This window comes from Podarcis gaigeae, assembly GCF_964106915.1.
Source record: "Podarcis gaigeae genome assembly, chromosome: 3".
Classification (NCBI taxonomy): domain Eukaryota; kingdom Metazoa; phylum Chordata; class Lepidosauria; order Squamata; family Lacertidae; genus Podarcis; species Podarcis gaigeae.
In genome coordinates, this window is record NC_139680.1 from 61,374,826 (window position 1) to 61,398,118 (window position 23,293).

Genomic DNA, 23,293 nt, shown 5'->3' on the forward strand with positions numbered 1-23,293 from the left:
CATTAACATCTACATCTAATACTCCTAAATAATTCAGAACACCTTTCAGCCTTATGCCCTTGCCTGCCTACCCAGAAACCTCTTTCGCTATTTACATTACATCCAAGTGAAAATACAAAATGTGACTGTTTGTTTGTTTTTACTTCTACTACTGTTACTTTGTAGAGGTGCAAGCACTTCTCTCTCTTTTAAACATGGATTACTCCCTGCCCCCACCCCAAAATGTATTTATTAAATCTCTAAATTTAGAAAATTACCCAGAGTTAGAAGCATGTGGTCTCAGATTCTTATGCAAATTCCCCTTTAATAATCCTAATGCAAGCAACCCTCCAATCAGAAGAATGCTGTCCCATCCCTGATACCTGATGCCAGCTTTCTGGTAATGTAGGCCACTGAAGCAAATCCAGAGAGATTGAGTTGGAAGACGGAGGAGCATCTGAGATTCATTTGGTTACTGTGCTACCTCGCTATCTCTCTCTCTCTCTCTCTCTCTCTCTCTCTCTCTCTCTCTCTCGTTGTTGCTTCCACCCGGGAAGACTTTCAAAATGGGTTTTAGCTGAGACATTTCCAGCTGTGTCAAGAGTAAGGTGAAGGGGCACCATTTAAGAGAGACCAAAAAGCAAGGACCTAAACTGAAGCGGAACAACGAGGAACATTCATGAAAGCATGAGGTGGCTCTTAGACAGCAGCTGGAAGAAATTTGGACACGCTGACAGAGGAAACTATGACTGGTTAACTAGTGAGCCAGGTGTCCCATTGCTGGAAACACAGCTACAGGTCTGTACACAGCTCTTTCTGCTCCATTCAAGAATTTACAACTTCTTCTCTTAAAAGAGAAGACAGTTTTGATAGAATTTGGACTGTGTAATATCAGATAAGCTGACTTTCAAGGGTGGGGAAATGCACTCTTCGTTTTATTCTCTGTTCTAGGGCCTCGTTTTTCTGTTCAACAACTTGAGAGAAAAGGGCATTATGTAGACAGAGATGATAAAAGTTTAGTCCAAAACTGATAATGGGTTACAAAATGAGATAATTGCTCTTTCATCTGTCGTTTTCTTTCAAAATGCATCCCTCCTTCTCTCTCCTCCCACCCCAAATCTCTCTCTATCTCCCTTGATCGGTTCTCTGCAAACCCTTCCACAGATGTTAGACTGAAGTGCTGAACTCTTATTCTCTAAGCTGCGCAAATTACTTCACAGAGTGTAGGGAACTGGCAAGGGGAGGGAGCGGGAGACGCCTGTCAGAAATGAAAACACTGCCCTGAATGCAAAGAGAGAGAGTTCATAGATAATGAGAGAGACTCAAAAGGTCACGTTTAGCCCTGGGGTAAATTAATATCAAAGGATAAACATTTAATACAGAATAAATAACTTTGTCCACACTCCCTATAGAAGGTACTAACCATGCTGAATAAAAATAAATAAATCTGTCTTAGACCAGCATGTCTGCAATTAAGTCAATTAGCAGTGCAATCCTATGCATGCCTACTCAGAAGTAAGTCCCACTGAGTGGATCCATTTGTGACAGGACCAAAACAATAGATTGTATATGACAATAAACTGATTTCTGCTGCTATCGCCTCAACCAAAACACCCCTCAGTTAAATGCAAATATTCAATATGTGGTATTTTCTAGGCTCACTCACATATCCATTTGTTTTTCATTCACCAACACTTGATTCCATTCACTTGGTGGAACTTTTGAAATATATTGTGTACTTAGTACTTTTGAAATATATTGGGTCTGAGTTGCCACTGAATGATACAGAACCTCTGCCTGTGGTGATAAATATGTGACAATTCATGAGCGTATTCACATCATTTACCTGATGTGAAAGTCAATGGGATTTATGAATGTGCATTTGTGGACTGGACCTCTGTTAAAAGTCACATCACATTAAATCTTGCACTTTGCATACACAAATCATTCCTGCTTTTGCATGAAACAATTTCCGCTTTACGCACAATTCTGCTTTTAATTATTAATTCCAAGTGGAACTAGCCCCCTACCCACAGTGGTCACACAATCAGGTTTTTTTCAGAGGTAAAACTAGTTAACAAAGAAATAAAATTGTTTTTCTTACCTCCATAACAGGACTAATACATACATGCATGTGTAGAACAACTTGCAAGAGCAGAGTACCATGCAGTCTTGGGAATAATAATAATAATAATAATAATAATAATAATAATAATAATAATTTATTATTTATACCCCACCCATCTGGCTGGGCTTCCCCAGCCACTCTGGGCGGCTTCCAAAAGAATATTAAAATACTATGATACATCAAACATTAAAAGCTTCCCTAAACAGGGCTGCCTATAAGCACACTATATAATATGGTATCTGAATTCTTACCCTCTCCCCTCACTGAAAGTGCACCCTACCCATTCATTAGCTTAGGAGTTCAAGTTAGAGAAAAGTTTGAATTGCATGTGTTTTTAGTTTGTCGCTTCTGAGTATTACATAATATGTAGAATTATAATTCTGTGCCCAACTAATAGTTCCTAGTCTCTATATATTTCCGTACCTAGGGGTGGTAGAGTAATTCAGTTGCAAATTTGCACTTCCCAAAACAATACATGTACCAAAATAAGTTGTCCTTTTAAATTTGCACTTCTCAGAATTTTGTAATACAGTTCTCCAGTCAAAAATGTGTACGAAACACTGTACCTTAAGGAAACATGTGCATAAAAACACGTGTTCATAAAAATAACACACAGCATGTGTTATGTTAGGGAAAATTCCTTGCAAAAATGTGCTTATTGGGGGGAGAAATTGCACAAAAATGCTGATGAATTTTCTTGAGGGTTTTCTTTTTAAAAAATGCAATGCAGAAAAGTGGTAAACTGAACTTGAGGCTGGAAAAAGGAAAAACTGAGAGAAACAAGAATTGATAGATAGCCTGTTCCTAACTGTAATTAAGCCCAAGTATGCATTATTGAAATAATAAAATTTATTCCCTTGCCTACCCCTGCCTCAATTTTCCTCCTCTTCCTCTGTTGTTTCCCTGTGCCTGTTTTAGATTATAAACCTCTGCCATATATGTTCTTTGTAAAGTACCATGTACAGAGATGGCACTATATCAATAGATCATATTAGGAAATTGGGCAATTCAGCTTCTTCTACCAAAATGACATGTCTCTTATCGCTGATATATTTTCCCCAAATTCTTTTGTCAACCAAAAAGCATAACCAAAGTATCATAGCTGTCAACCTTTCCCTTTTTTTAAGGGAAATTCCCTTATTCCAAATAGGATTCCTCGTGAGAAAAGGGAAAAGTTGACAGCTATGCAAAGTATTAGGAGGGGTGCCTGATGTAAAATAAAGAAAGCACAAACTGATAAGATTTGTTTCATGAAAGAGAACCTAGGTTAAAAACCCAGGTAATTTTATCTTTTTTAAGAAGTGAAAGATATTTGAGAAAGGTATTGCTTCTCTTAGTGTACATGGACATTTCTTTTTCCACAGCGTCACATATGATTTTGTAGAGTTGTGAAAAATACAAAAGCCTGCAAATGTTCACTAAAATCTATTTACCAGAGTTCTTAAGTGGAATGAGTGTACTTATCGCACTCCACACAGTGATTTCCCCCTCCCTTTTTTGTCTGAAAAAAATATGATCTGTCTCCAGCCTCCATTATATCAGCCTCCCAAAAGCAACATTTTCAGTCATCAGCACGCTGACTATGATAAAGTTTTCTGCATCTATAAAGCATACAATATTCAAACACATCTGACGACTCATATTGAAAATCTATGCAACAAATGCTTTCACTGCTCCCGCATTTGGAAATATTGATTTTGCTTTCCCTAGTGAGGTATAAAAAACAGAGGGTAGAAGGCGCACTTAAGAGTCATTTGGAATGCATCCTGTTTGTGATTCAGCCATTAGGCTGCAATTTGTACTAAAATGGAATGGAAGAGAAAAGTCACAGCTTTCCTTTATCCCACCCACCTCTCCCCACTACTACTAACCCTATTATAAAGCCTTTATTTTAAGGAAAACTGTAATTGATCTCACAATTCATTGTGCCAGTTATTTGCTACTTCTTTTTTTGCAATTTCCTGGTATTACAGTAACCAAAACTACAATGTGCTATAAATGTTGAACATGGATTAGGTGGGGATGCCCATCTCACACTTTTAATTGAAGCCTTTTAAAATTCCTACTTCCTTCACCATGACCCAATGGCCAAAGGTTTCTTCATCACAGCTTTGCTATCTCTGCTCCACTCTTGGTGCATAATAAACTTTTGGCAGGCACCAAACCTTAAATCAATATTAATTTCATTATTTTGCTATTTCTATAAATTTCCCCAAAGTGACAATTAAAATGAGTGTGATTTTACTTCATTGTATGTGTGTTTTTAACTGAGTCTATAGCAAATGAGTCTATAGCACTTTACTCAAAAACAACCATGAGCACTAGTTTTTCCCTCTCTATACAGTGGTACCTTGGGTTAAGTACTTAATTCATTCCAGAGGTCCATTCTTAACCTGAAACTGTTCTTAACCTGAAGCACCATTTTAGCTAATGGGTCCTTCTGCTGCCACCACGCTGCTGGAGCACGATTTCTGTTCTTATCCTGAAGCAAAGTTCTTAACCTGAAGCACTATTTCTGGGTTAGCGGAGTCTGTAACCTGAAGCATATGTAACCTGAGGTACCACTGTATTGAGTTCCTAGTGCAATGTGGAATGTTCACGTTCAGTGCTATTTTTCTAGGAAAAGAGGTGCTAGAACTGTTCTTGAACGCCTCCCTTGTTCTCTTACAATGGCAATGGCACCCACCTGAGAGGTGCTAGAACTGAGTTCCGGCTGAAAAAAAAGCCCTGTTCATGCTGACTTGATTTCATGATGCCTAAGTGCAAAAGAGGGACGCAGGTGGCACTGTGGGTTAAAGCCTCAGCGCCTAGGACTTGCCGATCGAAAGGTCGGCGGTTCGAATCCCTGCGGCGGGGTGCGCTCCCGCTGCTCGGTCCCAGCGCCTGCCAACCTAGCAGTTCGAAAGCACCTCCGGGTGCAAGTAGATAAATAGGGACCGCTTACCAGCGGGAAGGTAAACGGCGTTTCCGTGTGCGGCTCTGGCTCGCCAGAGCAGCGATGTCACGCTGGCCACGTGACCCGGAAGTGTCTCCGGACAGCGCTGGCCCCTGGCCTCTTGAGTGAGATGGGCGCACAACCCCAGAGTCTGGCAAGACTGGCCCGTACGGGCAGGGGTACCTTTACCTTTAAGTGCAAAAGGCACTCTGATAGGAAGGAGAAGACGTTCCTTCTTAGTGCACATTGTGCATATTTGATACAATATTGCAATAGAACTCCAAAAGAAATTACACACAATAAATATACCTATGTGCTGCCTTGATCTAGGAATGAATGTCCTGAATATATGCTTTGAAAAGGAATGAGCACTTTTGTGTTTACCATGTGCACACACAACAGGAAGCTGTGACTGGCTTCCTATCGCATGCACTGCAGACACAGCTGCATTCATCATAGGTAATATTGTGTACATTTTGTCATATGGAATTGACAATCAGGCACTGGGCATAAGAAATGCTATCAATTGGTTTGTGAAGGCATGACATTTGTTGGAATGGAATGTGCACTTAGACACAACCAATGTATTCTAGAGTGCTAGCACAAACTTGTGTCTATATATGGGAAGGAAAGCAATGCAAAAGCAGCTGAACTTATTTACATGTTATGGGGCTTAGGGGTTGTGGTCTAAGATTATTGTGCAGCAACAAATGCGAAGAGAAAAATCAGTAACATCCTTCAGCATGACTATATATCTTCCCTGGTCTTTCCTTAATCCACCCTCATTCTGTTTATTCCATACAAGATCATCAACAGTTATCCCTCCTGTTTTTTAAGCCAATTGCTATCCTTCAAAATTATTTCCAAATGCCTCTTACTCTGCGACCCAACTTTCCTCTAAGTTTATGTCACTTACTGCCAGTCTCTCTATGCCTTATTGCATTGGTCACTAAGTTTTCTCAGCAACCACTGCATCACCTCTATGTTCTGCATTCTGATAGTACTAAATACCAGGAGGTATTGCCTACAGGAGGATTGCCTATGACTGAGCATTAATGAAAAACCAAAGCAGTTTGAGACCATTTGTACTGGCAAGCATCCTCAGTGTGACTCCTCTCAGCCAGAAAGGTTGTTTAGGCGAGTGTGAGCTGGCATTCTGAGGACAGACAGAATTCTATTCCGTTCTGTGGGCAGGTACTCTGGAAGACCCTCCCAACAGGTGGTGTGCATTCACAGAACACTGGCTTCCTTGTCAGACATCAACACACATGTCCTGCACCAGGACTGACTGAGAGGAATGGTGTAGATGACTTGTCATGGTCAGATCACTTCCTGTTGAGATTTAGGCTTTCAGCACCCTTTCCCCCCAGCAGAGGTGCAGAGCCGTAGCTAGGTGATCTTGCACCCCTGGCAGAACCGTCCAGATTGTGCCCTCTAGCCGCGGACAAATTAGCTCTTATTTCCACCTCTCCTCCAACCCCAACCCCCTTCCACCCATTCAATGCACCCTCTATTTAAAACTATTTCTTATGAGGCAATAATCAATATTTATATTTATGGACATATTTTTAGCCAGGGGCCCATCTCACCACCCCCTAACTACGGCCATGCAGAGGTGGGAGACCTATTAGGATGGTTTGCCCTTGGAGACTGGTGGATCCAATGGGTTCCTGGACAGCTCTGGGAATGCCAGTGGTGCATCATTTGACATTTTGTGTTTAGCACACCTCCAGAAGATAGCAGTATGGGACATTTTCTGGGTTTGTGGGTAGAAAGATCTTGACAGAAGCAGTTATTTTTTTTTTTTATTTCAGTAGAGAACTATGGCATATGCTCAACAGCGCTATCATTTCCCATTGAAAACAAGACCTGGGGCTGCAATTCTATACACATATTTGTAACTAAGCCCCACTGAACTCAGTGGGACTATGTCTGATTAAATATGCATAGAATTGCCTTGCAGAAATTTCTTGGAATAACTTGGAATTCAACTATATAGCTGCAAACAAAACATTTAAGTGTGCTGTAAAGTGCATTATACAAATGTGACACTAGATGGTGATGGTGAGCTATGGCAAATTCAATATTTTTTTCAAAACAGTTTTGTTTGTTTTTTAAAGCATTTTCACAACATTTTTATATGTGTCTAGATTCCACTTTGGTATGGATTGTGCCTTGCTATTTTTCTTGACCTGCTTTATTTCACTGGTTGTGGTGCAAGATTAAAACTCCCTTTTTAGTAGAATAACCAGTAGCTATTTCTTCATGTCATCTAGCGCAACCTGGTTTTGTTTATGTGCTGTAACCTGAGCTGGTGATAAAGTGAGGTGTTGGCATTCCCAAATGCCTGATACATTTTTCTTCTCTTGGTTGCTGTTTCAGAGTCAGCACAAAACAAGCTCAACCAAAGAAGATATTGAACCGTTCTTATGCATCATCCTGCCGGCTACCATGATGCTCTTTCTGGCATTCCTGTTGCTCTTCCTTTACAGACGCTGCCGACGTCGCAGCCCTCAGGCTCAGATCTTCAGCATTGACCTCCCAGAGTCCCTTCCAGAGCATGAAGTGACTGACTTTCTCTCAGTGCTGCCCTGGAGCAGTGAGCAGAGCTTTCATTACTCCACTCTCCTCCCTGAAACTGCCTTTCTCACTGTATGCTTGCCTCCATCATACGAGGAGGCTACCATGAAAACCTCAATGGAAGAGGACCACATCCAGCTCTTTCAAGATCCAGTGCCTCCTTACGAAGAGACAAAACAGCAGTAAAACCTATGGAAATAACTATGGCCACAGTTCTCGTGGTTTAAAAGAAGGGGGGGGGACTCCAAACAAGGGAATAGCTACAATCATAAAGGAACTCTGACTGGTTAATATGCTTAATTATGTCATTTTTAAACGGCACAGAAAACAAAACAAAAAACTCTACAAGATTGCTGTGTAGGAGAAAACTATGAAATTAATGTTGTACCTCAGATTTTTCTGCGCTATTTGACATAAGCAAAGGTGTTTGGGAAGGCTAAGTCTGAGCAATGTGGACTGTAGCAGCTGTGGTAAAAAACAATTATGCTGGAGATTTTTTTACACACACACACACACACACACACACACACACACCCCAATAACTGAAAGGGCTTTAACGTTTTTTAAAAAATTGCACTAACTTGTTGAAGATTTTAACAAATAGTCAAAAGTCGAAATAGAGACTGCAATGACAATTAACATGAATCTGAAAAGTGAGGGCTGAAGATGCCTATTTACCAGTTAATACCATCATTATGTTTGGCAGTGGGCTACTATTATGCTACAGGCCTTCCATTGTTCTTCTGACAGCTGTGAAGTCTGAATACAAGTAAAAACGACCCAGAAAGGTCCAGGCCTTCTATGGAAGACAGACTTGTGGCAAGTAATGACACAACAATGCAGCAATGCGATAGGGTCTACAGAGTGTACAGAATGGTTTCATGTTGTTTTATACTTTTAATTAAAGAATACACAAGTCATGTAACCATTCAGCTCTGAGTGTATGGTGGACTAAATCTAGCTAAATTTTTAAAAAATAAAGGTGTTTTTTTAAAATCACCTTTTAGTTTGCTTCTGCTCTCAACCCCCTTTCAAACAATGAGTCCTGCACTGGGAGAAAGGCGGGACATAATATATCTCTGTCTCTATAGGTGTAGATGGTAAGCACAGAAACATAAACTATATAATTCATTCGATGGGGCTACCATGCCAGATAGCTCTCTTTTTGGCTGAAGAGTAGGATAAAACTCATAAAGAAATGAAAACAAGCCTCTGTCAAGGATATATCTGAATGTGCAGTCCAGGGTTTGTGTGCAGTTAATTAGGGAGCTGGATATGAGGATAGTTCAGCTTTCATTGCCATCAATAGTGAATAGCATATATTCTCTTTTTCCCTTTATAAGAATTTGCAGAATAAAGTCAGTACGTTTTAGCAACCATGCCACTCCCGGTGTTATATTCCCCATCTCTTGGTCACATTACGTCCTTATGTATTTGATTTCTTGCCATTTAAATTTTTACCCTTTGTGCCAATCTTCAATGAATCAATCAATAATTTTATTCCTATGCCACCTTTCCACAGTACAAAGCATGCTCAAGGCTGCTTACAATGTGAAAAAATACACAATTACAACATAGCAAAAGTATTCATAAACAAAACATCAGAAAATGCACAACCAATTGGAACAACTTCCATGCAAATCACAATAAGAGCTAAAATAAAGATACAAAAAAAATCACTAACAGCAATAACCCCCCCCACACACACACACACCAATCACTTAAACAATACCACTGCTCAAGATTCTTTATGTTTGGGACAAATTAATGTGTGTGAGAGAGTGAGTGAGAAGACAGTCTACACAGCCATATTCATAAATGTGAATATGTAACTAACAAGATAGCTGAATTCATGGCTTTCATAGGTCAATTTGCACAACTAGCAGTGGTATCTAAGGTTAGTTATAATCAGACCAGATTCACTGAAATTCAATGGGTATGACTTAGTTGAATATCATCCCAGAGCTTTAATGCAGTATTGATTAATGGAAAGTTTTTATTTGATAACGACCACCTCACATGGTCATGTGCATTGAACCAGGGACAAATAATTGCCTGGTGAATTAATTTTTACCTCAGATGACCTATGTGGGTGCTGCATTCACACCCGTTTCTAGTAAACTTGAATCCAGATAGAGAAATCATTTCACAATGGGCCAGTAAATAATGAGTTATTCTGCTTCACTTCATCAATATCAAACCAGCATGTAAGATTATTCTAACATGACACAGTTTTTAGCCTTGTTCCTTACTTATTCTTCATAATTGTTATGGAGCACTTGGAGGTCAATAGGGGGCCAATAGGACAATCTTATTTAAAACCAAGCTAACTGACAGAGGCTTAAGAAATTGGATTATTATTTGAAATAATAAATATTGAGGAAAACTAATACAGTCGACTTCCACTAATCTGCAATTTTGACAAAGGTTTACTTTCCATTTCTTGACATTCTACTGAACTAAGTTGTTTTATGGAAGGCTAACATTCTACAACCATGAAATAAATTGTCATTTGCCTAGCTGCCATCCCTCTCATTTCATTGCATGCAGATCACTAGTGTACTAAGGTGACCTACATGGCCAATAGCAATAGCTAGGGCACCCAGGAGCAATTTTGTCAGTGGCTCTACGCATCTCACAGTGTAACGAGAGTCTCAGCAAGTGCCAGACATCATCCAGAGTGTTAAGGAATACATTGATTTCCGTCTCTGTGGGTGAACCATCATATTGGTGCCCCACCCTTGCAAACTGAACTGACCACATCCAGCCCAACTCTGTGTAGAATAATATTTATGCTTATTATTTGCTGGCTGCCAGTTCATTTCTGGGCCCAATTCAAAGTCTCACATTAGTATTTACAGCCCTAAATGACTTAGGCCCAAAGTATCTGAAAGACTTGTCTCCTTCCCTACAGATCCTCCTGTGTGTTTTGATCAGCCCTTTTGGTAGATATACCTCTCTAAGTAGTTTCGGGGGTGGTCTGAGAGAAGGCATTCTCTGTGGCAGCCCCCAACAGACAGTTTTTTAATAACAGAGCTTTTGGCAAGTGCTGAAGATGCATCTCTTCACCCTGGTCTTTTAACACCCGTGATGTGCTTTTTCAAGACCCACCCTATTCCTGTGATCACAAACTGCTTTAATTTTCAAATTTAAATTGTTGTAACTGGCCCCAGGACCTGCTAGTGAAGGGCAGGTAATAAATTCCATAATGACAATGGTAATAAGCCTTATTCATGCTGGTTGGAGTGGGAAATGGTATAAAAGAACATTCCTGAATGCCAAGATCCAAGTTTGGAGCAAGTACTCTTTGGTGAGAGAACTCCAGCAGAGAGTTAAAACTACACAGTATGCAGCAAAGTAAAGTGTGGAAATATAGGCTGTTAAAACTTTTAAAATGCATCTTTCCAAGCAGTCCTCTTTTCCCCCAGCATAGTAAAAGGACACACATTTAGTAAGATAGAATGGGTGTACTTACAAACTCTCCAAAGGCCAGGCTCATATGCTTTTCCATACATCAGTCTGAAAGGCCGCGCAGGCAGTAAAATTTAGTTTTGTTCCAAAGTGGTGAGAGTTCCTAAATTGTTTGCATAGGAACTTAAGAGTGGCCTGTGAGAGCCATGCAGGTTGAACTAGCACAACTAGCTCAGACCACCTCATCTGCCACAGGTCCTGTGAATCAACAACATGTGATAGTCTACATATGGTAAATTAGAGCACAGGTGATCCTGAGAACTACTGATGCACCTCTCAACATCTGCCACCTCCTGTCTCGGTCTCCCATTTTCACAGTTGACATGACACTGATACAAGCTCATGCAAAACTACTCAGGATATAAATGATGAAATACAGTTTTCTTTCTGACCATTAGTCATCATCTTCCTATTCTGTTCTCTCACATTTTATTCTATCAAACTGTGGCAAATCTTATTGCAAAGGAGAACCATTGATCCTTCTTCAGAATCTGTCCATATTGCTTTTGTAATGTAGGAGGAGGGATTTGCTGAAGGGGTGGAGTTTTATTTCTAGATTGGTCACAGCTGTGGCATGGTGCAATTATTACTGGCAATTCTAATAGTGAGCTTTTGTGCAAGATGAGATGTGAGAGAAGAACCCATTCCATAAAGCTAACATTACTCATCTTCCAGCACAGTTGAGCATCTTAACAGGGAGGAGGCCATACAGAAGGGTGAAATCAGGGATGCAAAGTAATAACAGAGAACAAGACCAGGTCAAAAGTAAGCTTCTTATGAACCTGCTTTCCCCTCCCTTGTTTCCCAATCTCCAACTATCTCTCAGTCTATTTAATTAACTTTTACATCAGATACACAAAAAGGAATACAAAAGCTGCAGCCTTAATTCTATATAGTGACTTTTTCAGTCTCTCAGATTAAAGCATGCATGTGTCATTTCCTAAGAGGAATTTAAAAAAAAAACCCAACTTGTTCAGGACAAATTACTTTACAAGAGAACAAAGGTGTAGAAAAGGTAGTGACCTTGTTATCACAAGTAGCAGCTGAAGCAGTAAACCTTAAACCTTAAAAAATACAGTATTTGTTGTATTTTTTGTCATAACATTTAACAGAAACTTGAAGTAATGTCATTATCAGAATCAGGATAACTGAATAGTTGTGTGATAAATTTAACTGTTCAGAACTCCTTTCTAAGTTCTTGTAGTAGTCCAAGCTTTAGGGCAACAAATCTCTCCAAAAGGTTGCTTGGTCTCCTGGCTGCCACTAGTCTATCATTCACGTAAACTAGCCTGAGACAACCAGCAGGAGCTCACATGATTGAATGTCCCTCCATGTTAAAAAAAATCAATCCACCTACATAGAAAACTTGCACAAAGCTAAGGTAGAAGCTTCTCTGTGATATCTACTTTTCTATGGGGTGGGGTTTGTTTTAAGAAGAACTCATTCACGCGAGGCCCCATCTGCAATTTGAAGTGGCATTGTGTGGACATAGGCGTACCACTTCATTAGTAGTTTCTCAGGTCTAAACTCCATGAGGCTTTGTTGGTGGGCACTGCCTGGTTAGTGTTGACATGTGACAGGGCCTTCTTAGTGCTGGTTCCTTGTTTATGGAATGCCCTCCCTCATTACTATCAGGAGAAATTTAAAAACATTACTGTTTATCCAAGTATTTGATGACAAATAAGATATTGCTCCCGGCTGAGATCCCTGAGATTATTCTCGTAAATGTTTTTAGAATGCTTTTATAATTTTTCTTTCATTCTTTGCTTACTATTGATGGATTTTTCTGCCCTAAATTCCTTCAGGATGAAGGGTAGGGTATAAATTGAATTAATGATAATGCTGCTTTATTGCTTTGATGATGATGATGATTAACTGCACAATTAAAATCATTACATAATTTATCTCATTAAATATAAATCAGTAGGAAATAAATAAAACCATATAAAAGCACCACAGCCAGCCTCCTCATTCCCAGCACAAGATACTGCCACACTCAGCTTACTTGAACCAAAAATCAAAAAGAAAAGGCTCCGGGCGGCAGCAAAACACAACTCTCGGGGGAACAAGTTCCATAAGCAGGAAGAAAAAATGAAAATGCCCTATCATGTGAACCTGTCAGTCAGTCTATCATACTAAATGGAAGATCCATAAGCAGAGCCGCTGAGGCCAGTCTCAAGACCTCCAGAGGTTCATATGGCTATAAATGCTCCTTCAAGTAGCTCAGTCCTATTGTACCGATCTGGTGTGAAAATCATGGCAGTACCTATCTCGGGCCAGGATTCCACACTATACGCCTTCCATGCAGTGATATTGACTGTGAGGAACAAAACAAAGCAAAGCTCAAAACATGAGCAACAGAGGATCGCTGGTGCAGATGTACAGCTGTCTTCTTTGGGGTAAGGTGCTACGGTGGTACAACTGTGCTGTTTCTGTGGAACTGCAAGAAAGTTTAGCACTGTCACGAACAGCAGAGAAGAGACCTGCTTAATGCCACACCAGTATGTGATATTTCAATTAAGCAGGCAATGATGATTATGCAACAATGTTCCCTTGTTCTCCTCTCCCTCTTCCACCACGTATGGTATCATTATCAGAGCTGATCACATTACAGAGCCAGGCCTCATTTATGTGACCTTCATAAACATTTTTTTGTCAGAGGTTTAGCCAGTTTAATGCCTGAAATGTGTGTCATATACCTCTGGAGCAACTACAGTTTAAAGAGCATCAAACCCTTTTAGGGGGGGAAATAAAAATCCACATTCTAGATATTATCTCTGCATCAACTAATTCTCCCTAAATCTGATTTTCACTCGAGTCTGGGCCCTCATTTATGAAAGCAGATGCAACATAATTGCTTAATATACCAGCGACTTTGTATCCACTGGTTCTAATTCCCTGTCAGTCTTCCTTACCAAAGGATGATATTTTCCCTCCCCAGCTCCTCCTGGCTGCTGTGTCTGTGCTTGGAAAGCCTTTTATAGTGTTATAAAGGCTTTGCCTATTGGCTTCACTGCACAAGTGGGCGACTGCAAATTTTTACTAGGGTTGCTTTCTGCAGTGTGTCACCATTATGCCCACTTCTAGATCTTATTTGTTTACATCTTTATCTGAAAGGTCGCAACAGGGACAGTTGGTGATTTTGCAATGCCACAAATTAATTTATATTTCCACCTCTCCATTCCTGGGCTATACTTTTCTTACTTACCTGGAGCTACCAGCTTCAATTCAACCATTTCATTTCTAGAAAGCAACCGATAAATACGTGGGCTCTGGTCCATTTTTGCTATGGAGAGCATTCCTAGCATGTGGAGATGCTGTTCATCCCTAAATGTGTCAGGGAACTATGAATGCCCTTTTTGCTTCTCACCCCCACCCGCATAAAAAAATTGCAATTCTGCAGGAGGGGCACTTGTTCCCTTTGCATTTTAAGAGAGGGTGTTGAAAACTTAAACTCTTTGGTCTGCAATCCACAAAACACTTGTCAGTGCTGCTTCTCAGACTGAAAACATTAAATCTGCGGGTCGCTCCCAGAGCAACTCGCGTGCCAGAAGCAGTGGCGTAGCGTGGGTTGTCAGCACCCGGGGCAAGGCAAGTAATTTGCGCCCCCTAACCCTAACCCCCAGATGTTGCGCCCGGTGCGGCCGGCCCCCCCCTGCACCCCCCACGCTACGCCACTGGCCAGAAGTTTCGCCCGTTTCTGCTTCTACGGACCACTTTCCTCACAGAGGAGCCTCAGAATATGAGAATATGCGGAGGAGCACGAGCCAACAAGGCGCCCCCGCGCATTCTATAGTAGGGGGGGGGGGACATTTGCGCTCCTAAAGGAGGCGATGCATCTCCTCACAAAGTTGGGAGTGGGAGGAAAAGAGAGCCAAGGCGCGCGAATGCCTTCGGCTTTCAAAGGGCCCTTGTCATCTCGGCCGCCCCCCCCCTTCCCTCCTCCCGCTTGAGGCATATGACAATCTGCCATTAGCTCACTCCCGCATTCCCAAGAGCTTGGGGGCCGGCCAGCCAGCACAACAAGCAGCATCTGACACCAAGCGGCACTGCAGGGCCAGGAGGAGCGCGCGCCCGTTCCCCGCCCACCGCCCTCGCCAGCAAAACAGCCGCTTTCGCTCCTCGCTCCCCACCCCTCGCGCGCGCGCACCCTCTCACACGTGCGAAGCTGCTCCTTTGAGGGCAGCCAATCCGGACGCCTCTCGTAGGCTGGCTGGAAAGGCGGCCAAGTGCCCCCCCCCACCCCATAATGCCGTCAGCGGCTCTTCCTCACAACTTTGCGGGGGGGGGGGAAGGTTGTTTGCTCCCCTCCTTCGCAGCGTAGTGTCCCAGGCCACCTCCCCTCCCCGCCCTGGGTGTTTCCGACGCCACGGAGAGCGTCGCCTGAAATGTTGTTACACAAGGCGCCGGGGCCTTATGCAAGGAGAGCGAGGAAGAGACGGAAGGTGCTGCCGGCAGACAGAAAGGCAGGAGCCGAGAGCGAAGGGGAATATGGGTAGAGGGGATGCGGCGGGGGGATTTGAAAGGGCAACGGGGGGGGGGAGGGATTGCGAAGGTTGCGCTTTGGTTTCTGCTTTAGGGAAGCTACGCCTTAAAAAATTAAAATAATACTAGGCGCAGCTTCTTGCAATACATTTCCATACTGGGGGAAATGTTTGCACCAGTTGCCTTTCTGCATACTCCGTTGAATACAAAGGGACGGGCTCTGAGGGAAGAGATGTGCAGGTGCACATGCAGAATGTGGAAGGGAAGCTCTAACGTCGTTCCTTTTCTCCACCCAGGATGCTGAAGACTATAAAACAAGCCCTCTTCTCTACTGGGCTGGAGATGCCCAAATGGACAGCCCTGCCAAACCAGGTGACCAGCGTTTGTGGTTGTTGTTGTTTTTAATGACTGGAAGGTGACTTTCCGCTTAATCTTTGATCGCGTCCAGTAAGTGGAAGGGGAAGAGATTTGCACACATGCATACACACGCCCCTGAGCGGAGTCCTAAACACAAATTGCTTGACTAAATATGTGATCGAGTGGGCGACACCTAAGCAGGGGTTAATTACGTGTGAGACTTCCCTATTGCAGCTGGAAATATCACTGTTGCCAAAAAGTCTAAATTTTGGGTTCAGCAAGACTTCACTGGAAGTTGCAAGAACTAATGCAAGTATCCCAGGGAAAATAACATGAAAACATCCAACAGGCATAATTTAATATAGCATTGCCCCCTCCCCTGGGTATTATTCTAAGCCCCTCTGTTGACTCCACATTTTGTCTATGTATTGACATATGTAGTAAGTGGATGTAAAGGGTTTTTTAAATGCACAAGGAGTGCTTTGAAAGCAAAGTTACGAGGTACTGTGGTTGAGTAATGCAACAGTGTAAATGAGTTTGATTAACCTATTATTATTTTTGAAAATGCCTTCAGATTGCAATTTAAATTTATGTCATTGATTAAGGATAACCTTGCATTACTGAGAGAACCTGAAGTTTGAACTCTGTTAACATGGCTACATACTGCAGTCATTTCTGAAGATTTAAATGTTAGGAAATTGTTCATCTCATTCCAGAAAATATGTCTTGGACACCATGCATTTTTTCTTGGTAAAAATAAATATTTACAAATACATCTTTAAAATGTTAAATGTTGCAGGTTTAAAAGTTCTGAACATGTTTAATTATCAGTGGCTGCAGGAAATACATGTGTTCAGAAACAAATTTTAATGCTGAGCTCTTCTAGGACAAAGGATTGTAGAAGCAAACTTCGGCTTATAAGCCTTCTAACTGTGTGGTCTTCAGCCTTTGAAGGTGGAAAACAGTGGGCTAGGAAAGCAAGGAGGGAGAAATGCATGCTAAGGTGTTGTGAGAGGAAAGCTAGCACTTACATACAGATACCCAGCCAGATATTTGGTTCCTGTTCTCAAGTGCATCATCCGATTGAGTATTGCAACATTGGTGCTCAATTCCCACAAAGACTTACTTATTGCCAAAGTAAACAGCAAGCTCATGTAACATTTCTCCCAACTTTTTTTAAAAAAGAAAATCAGCTGGGGTTGGGGAGGGGAAGACCGCTGGGGTGAAGAACATAACATAACCCTCTTCCCTCTGCAGGGGCCTTGCTATGTATTTAAAAGATCTGAGAGCACAGTGCAGTAGCTCCCCACCCTCTCTATTCATGAGAAATGGGGTCGTGTGGTGGTGGGGGGGCTGAATGTTCAGAAATATTCAGCTGGCACCTGCTCTTGTTTTTTAGATGCTTTCATGGGATTTTCCAAATTACCATGTTGCTTCTGCTATTTCCTTTACTGGGCCTTGTGGCTGGATGAATTTTAAGTTTTTATTTGATCATTGTTAGTGGTTTTATGAAGACAGAAGTGCCTGGCGTGCTCTGGTCCATGGGGTCACGAAGAGTCGGACACGACTAAACAACAACAACAGTGGTTTTATAAACTGCCTCAAAGACTCCGTCGCAAAAACGCAGAGTGCCTATACTTCAAACAAATTTTAGACCAGGGTTCAAATCCCCACTCACTCCATGAAGCTCACTGGGTGACTTTGGTTCAGTCATTGCCTCTCAGCCTAACCTCCCTCACAGGACTGTTGTGGGAAGTAATTAAGGAGCACAGGGGGAAATGTGGGATATAAATAAGTAAATATTCTCCAGGATTTGTCATTGGTCCCTTGAAGACATACCAGGAGGGCAACTGTTGCATTAAGGGAGCCCCAACTGTTAAGGGGCAGCTGGGTCTCCTCCAAGCTCCCCGATTACTGCTTCCCTTTTTCTTCAAACCATTGATTGCCATGCAAAACTTCCAGTGGCAACCCAAACAGTCAAGCAGATTGTGGTCTTCCAACAAGACAGGCAAAGAAAAAACTCTGTGGCACATTTATTCCTCCTCCTCCTGCTGCCCAAATACACTTAAGGACTGAACCTGGCCTTACCATGTGATGCTGCAGCAGAAACGCCTTCAAATACTTAGAAAGTTCTTCAGCAGCTATGCTGGTGGGCCCAGTGCTTTCCTTTATAGTGCTGGGGTGAAGCGTTTGCAGTCACTGTTGCCACCATCTTCCTTATTTCTCAATGCTGCTAAGCTCTGTGGCATCTCCTGCCCCCAAATATACATATCAGGAGTGAGGCCCTGATTCACTGAGAATAACAAAGTTATTTTATTTATTACTACTCTTTATATACCATATTTCCTCCAAGGTGGCAAACATAGTTCTCCCCTGCCCATTTCATCCTCACAACCACCCTGGGACCAGACAATACGTTTTTAAAAAGAGAGGACCTGGGACACTCAAAGATGACTTGTTTACCTGGGATTAACAGTGCCTGGGGTTAGTGGTAATTTCCCCACTCAAAATTTGTCTTCTACAAGCTGTTTTTCCATCATGGAGAACAGTGAGCTTTCACTATTTAGTTGGAAAAACAGCAGGAAGGCCATTTTGAAAGGGAAACTGACCAGAGGAGAAAAAGTTAATCAGTTGTTCCTCCTCCTCCTCCTCCTCCCCCCATTCAACTGCTTTGGGTGGCAACCTCCTATTACTACTATTCCTGAAAATAAAAGCAGTAGCAAACTGCATCTGCTATCTGGAGTCTACTTTGGTCCTAAGCTCTTGATCTGAAGGAGTGTGTATGGGATCAGTTTGCAGAATAGCAATGGGTAAATGACTAGTGAGATAAAATTGAGGAAAGAGATTGGTTTTGTGTGTTTTTGTAACAATTCACAGCCCTTATCACAATACGCATTGTGATAGGCGTTTCCTCTGTCTAGAGCAGGGGTAGTCAACCTTTTTATACCTACCACCCACTAATGCATCTTTCTTGATGGTAAAATTTCCTTACCGCCCACCAGTGCTCGATGGAAGGAGGATTCAGCTTGTGCCGTAGAACCCCTTACCGCCCACCTAGAATCCTGAAACGCCCACTAGGTAGGGACCAGGTTGGCAACCCTGGTCTAGAGATAGGGAACACACTTTCATTTACTCGTTTTTAGTTGTGGTTCCTACTTGAGTTCAATATCTATGCAGAGTTTATTGTATGAAAATTACCAGGTAACAAGTCTTGATTTTTGTTTTTTCCCCCCTTAAGGCTACTGATTATGAAATTCGACAGTATGAACCAGCCAAATGGGTTTGCACATCTGTTAAAACTGTGGACTGGGATTCAGCTATCAATACTGGTTTTACTAAGCTCTTTAATTATATTAAGGGCAAGAATGAAAAAGGTAAGGTGTGTTTTGCTCTACTTGTGTTTCCCTTGAAATCAGCTTCCCTTTGGCGGGAGACAAACACTAAGCACACATTCTTCATCTTCTTCTTGAAAATATACCTCAGGTGTGTCTTTTTGGTGGGGGAATGTGAGAAACAGTAAAGGAGAGAATCCAAATTTCTAACTAAAAACCCAACATCTCAAAGGAATTTTAGTGTTGGAAAGCACAGGTGATGTCATCTAGTTCAGCCTTATTTCAGGTTGAGGTCCTGATCACTCTGGTGTGGATTAGAGATGCTCTTGCTTCCTTCATACCCCCCTGCAATCTTAGCAATCTATTCCTGTTTTATTCCATCCTTTCTTTTGTAATGTTTTGATAATGTGTTAAGTGTAGCTAGTAATATCTTGCCTCTTGCAGGAGTAAAGATAGACATGACAGCTCCAGTGACATGCTATGTGCAGCCAGGTGCTGGCCCGTTCTGTGAGTCCACAACAACCGTCTCTTTTTACGTGCCACCTCAACACCAGGCAAATCCACCTAAGCCATCAGAGGCAGATGTCTTCATTGAAACGAGGCCAGCAATTACTGTGTTTGTCAGGTAAGCATGTGTGTCTATAACCTGCACCAGGTGTGGAGAACTACAGCTTCCACTTTCCCTAGCCATTGGCCATGCTGGCTGAACTGTAACTCCCATCAACCCCAAGACTACCTCCATGTGGCCAACACCATTTTTGTAATTTATCTTGGAAAATGTCTGCTAACTTTGACTGCCACCTTGTGGTAACTGTATTGTGTCAAGGTTTTATGTGTTTCATGAAGGTGCAGATATGGGAGGTGGAAGAAACTGGAAAGAAAAACTGCTGAAACTAGAAGTTTAATAAACCACCTTGGATGCTTTAATGGGGAAGATGAGCCATTTTCTCCATTAATATTTTTGCTACAGTTCTTTCTGCTTTGTGGAGCTGTAAAAATCCAAACTGCCCTTCAGGCGAGCCACACAGTCCTGGTGAGATGTATTTGTGTAAACAAGAGCTTTCTCCAGTGCCTTCTCGTTTCTTCTTTCCCTTAAAAGTGAGCTCAAACCTGGGGCCTGCATGCAGTGATTTTTTTGAGACACTAGTTATTAAAATCATAACCCGCTGTGTAGACAGCTTCCATGTAGCTACGCTGGTTCACACAAACATTGTGTCCAAGAAATTACTGCCCAAACTCAAGCTCAGTGGCATTGTCACGGGATCTAGCCATGCATGTGAAGTGGCTTGTAGAGTTTCCCATGTTCCCACAATGCAGGCCATATAAGTTACTGCTGTCCTTGCCTGTAGAAGGAGATTGAGCAATTGCCAAACAGCAGCTTTCAAAATGTATACACGAGAATGTTGCAGAGCAAGAATCTTTGAATCCTTCTGCAATGAAATGGAAAGGATTCTTGATTCCTCAACATAAATTTAGTTACATATAAATGAAATCACTGATTTGGACCATCGTAGGTAGAAAAAATTACTAATACTGGTTTATGAGTGTTGATTCCATGTGGCTTGCCTACATTTGTCTATCACGTACACAGGTGTTCTACTTAGAACATAAAACAGTAGTCTCAACACATACAGAATACTTTGTTTTTTTGTTCTCAACAGATCTTTTGGAGGATTTGCCAATGCTAAAAAGAACCAGGATGAAATACTGGCACTTGCTGAAAGTCTGAAGCGGGATGGAAAAACATTTCAAGAAAAGGTCTATTATACTGCTGGCTATGATAGTCCATTTAAATTGCTGAACAGACACAATGAAGTTTGGCTTATCAGGAAAAGCTAAAAACAATTCAGATTATAGCCTTAATAACCATAAGTGTCCTTAACTAAATATATTTCCTAATATTTTCCTACTTAGCCCATTGCCTTAATATCTATCAGTGCCAATATAATACTTGATTCACAATGTTTATATATAACTATATAATAAAACTTCCAAGTGGTTTACAAAAATGTAAGATGGCTGTATAGGTTGCTATAGTGTGGCTGCATGTGCAGCCATGCATCACAGTGAACATGTGACCAAACTGTCTCTTTCTGCAGGCAATTTCTCTGTCCTTATAGCTGGCTCAACTCCACTGACGTCAGTATGGGAACATTATAGCTTCTGAACTGCTATGCAGATTCCATACTCCTAAGGCATGGGTAGGAAACAAGACATAAGCAGTTCTCAGTTGATTAGGGTAGTGGAAGGTAGGAATGCACAGGCCCTGATCTCTGATTTTAACTAACGCATGTTGGGCACAAGATTCCTGCATTGCAGAGAATTGGACTCGATTACCCTCGTAGTCCCTTCAGTCTCTCCAATTCTGTGATTATATGTTCCTTTTTACTGCAGCCTTTTAAAAACAGTAGTTAAAGGATCCAATTCAAAAAGAAGGAAGCCAGGCCTCTTCAGAAGTCCTGTAATACAGCTATGGCCTAATCACTAGGGCATTAAGGACCTCCACTGTTGCCCCTTCAGTAATTACTGAATCAGATTCTGGGGTAGGAAACTAATGGGAAAAAGGGGTTTACTGTAACCTTTGTAATACTTTTAATAATATTTTGTAATTTTTTTATCCATATTACTTCTCAAAGTTACAGGAACCATTTAAAACCTTTACCATTTTGATATATAAACTGAGACTAATTTAAATCACGCTGACATTAGTTTTAAGTTTTTGCCTTTGGGCACTTGAAAGGAGGGGAAAATGGCCCTCCAACCAATTGGAATTTGATGTGCCTGCCTTAATGTTCCTTCTCACATTATAGATACATCAAGAGATCTTTCATAGAAACCTATGTTCCATGTTGCCACAGTGAAGATGCAGTGTAGGTCAGCTGGAGGGTGGTGCTGGAATAGCCACTTACATGGGCATATTTTCATGGGGAAGACAACATGTGGTGCCCATTCTCCAATACTTTATATTAAATGGACAAACTGTGTAATTTTCAGCACATTAAAATATTCAGTTATTAGGCTTTTGAGGGCTTTCCGCCTTTGGAATTTTGTAAGGTGCTATATAATAATTTTTAAGTTGTATAAAGTGTGATTTTTGTAAAAGCAAAATGTTAAATCAAATAATTGACACTGAAAACTACTGATGCTGGTGTTGCCAAACTGTAGTGCTGCTCCTGGCAAATAGATCGCACACGTGAAGACGTATCAAAAATAATAAGAAGGGGTAGTGTTTACTTGCACATTTAAGTTTTAAGCTCTGAAATGTCGCTAGCCAGAAAAGCCTTGTGTTTGTACTGAACACATAGATGAGCTTGAAAGTGGGCTTGAAACCATTTGATAGGCTGTCAATCTTTAGAAAGATATAGCATCTATGGGAACGTGTGAATTAACAGGAAAGGCTGAATGTTGTTACTTTCCTATACACTTAGCTTAAAAAAATTTTTTGCCAGTTAATGTATCTGCTAATGTGAGATGCTAATAGTCTGTGCAATCTATTTACACCAGCAGCTGTGACAGATGAATGGAAAACACAATGGATGTTTTCTTAGCCCCTGCTCTAACAGAAACCAGCAGCTTTGTTCAGCTGCAGAGAGAAGCTGCCTATTTCAGTGGTAATAATATAAATAATGTGTCCCATTGTCGCCAATAAAATTTGTCATTAATAAATACAACTAATTTTTTAAAAAATAGTTTCCTTTGTTCTGAGGATATCATAATGGTGTATTTTTCCAGCATCCATAAACATGAGGCTTTGGGAAGCAAAAAATGTTCATTTATCAATTCCCCCCTTACTTTGTAACAATTTACATGTTTTAGAACATATAGGACACAACATGAGTTGGAGGAGAGAAGAGGGGCGACTGTGTAGTTCCCTGAAAACAACCATTAGACACTCTTAGGGCTGGATTCAACAAATGCAACACTAGCAGAAGCCCCTGCTAGCTCAATGGGGTCTTCCTCATTCCCCCATGCCTCCCCCAATCCACTCTGGAGGATCAGCAGAACCCCCAGAAGAGTATATGGGGT

At 41.5% G+C, this 23,293-nt stretch overlaps 2 protein-coding genes across 4 annotated transcripts; both read left to right on the top strand.

The window, feature by feature from the left end:
- The first annotated feature begins 356 nt into the window (after positions 1-356).
- Positions 357-8,589, top strand: SMIM28 (small integral membrane protein 28). The gene is made up of 2 exons (XM_083731737.1): positions 357-777; positions 7,425-8,589. The coding sequence occupies exons 1-2, from the start codon at positions 667-669 to the stop codon at positions 7,806-7,808; spliced, it is 495 nt and encodes a 164-aa protein (XP_083587863.1). The 5' UTR covers positions 357-666; the 3' UTR covers positions 7,809-8,589.
- A 6,757-nt stretch (positions 8,590-15,346) lies between these two features.
- HEBP2 (heme binding protein 2) lies at positions 15,347-22,954 on the top strand. Of its 3 annotated transcripts, none has more exons than XM_083731729.1 (5): positions 15,347-15,559; positions 15,875-15,950; positions 19,174-19,309; positions 19,712-19,892; positions 20,929-22,954. In XM_083731729.1, the coding sequence occupies exons 1-5, from the start codon at positions 15,510-15,512 to the stop codon at positions 21,104-21,106; spliced, it is 621 nt and encodes a 206-aa protein (XP_083587855.1). In that variant the 5' UTR covers positions 15,347-15,509; the 3' UTR covers positions 21,107-22,954. The 3 variants fall into 3 exon arrangements, with proteins under 3 accessions (XP_083587855.1, XP_083587856.1, XP_083587857.1); XM_083731730.1 differs by having other exon boundaries at positions 15,401-15,538; XM_083731731.1 differs by having other exon boundaries at positions 15,449-15,564; positions 15,873-15,950.
- Positions 22,955-23,293: the final 339 nt, after the last annotated feature.

Bases quoted from the DNA above. Each gene is read 5' to 3' on its own strand.
- SMIM28 (XM_083731737.1), top strand. From the start codon at position 667: ATGAGGTGGCTCTTAGACAGCAGCTGGAAGAAATTTGGACACGCTGAC. The intron at 778-7,424 runs GTCTGTACACAG...TTGCTGTTTCAG, and splicing joins TGCTGGAAACACAGCTACAG to AGTCAGCACAAAACAAGCTC.
- HEBP2 (XM_083731729.1), top strand. From the start codon at position 15,510: ATGCAAGGAGAGCGAGGAAGAGACGGAAGGTGCTGCCGGCAGACAGAA. The intron at 15,560-15,874 runs GCAGGAGCCGAG...TTCTCCACCCAG, and splicing joins TGCTGCCGGCAGACAGAAAG to GATGCTGAAGACTATAAAAC. The intron at 19,310-19,711 runs GTAAGGTGTGTT...TGCCTCTTGCAG, and splicing joins TAAGGGCAAGAATGAAAAAG to GAGTAAAGATAGACATGACA.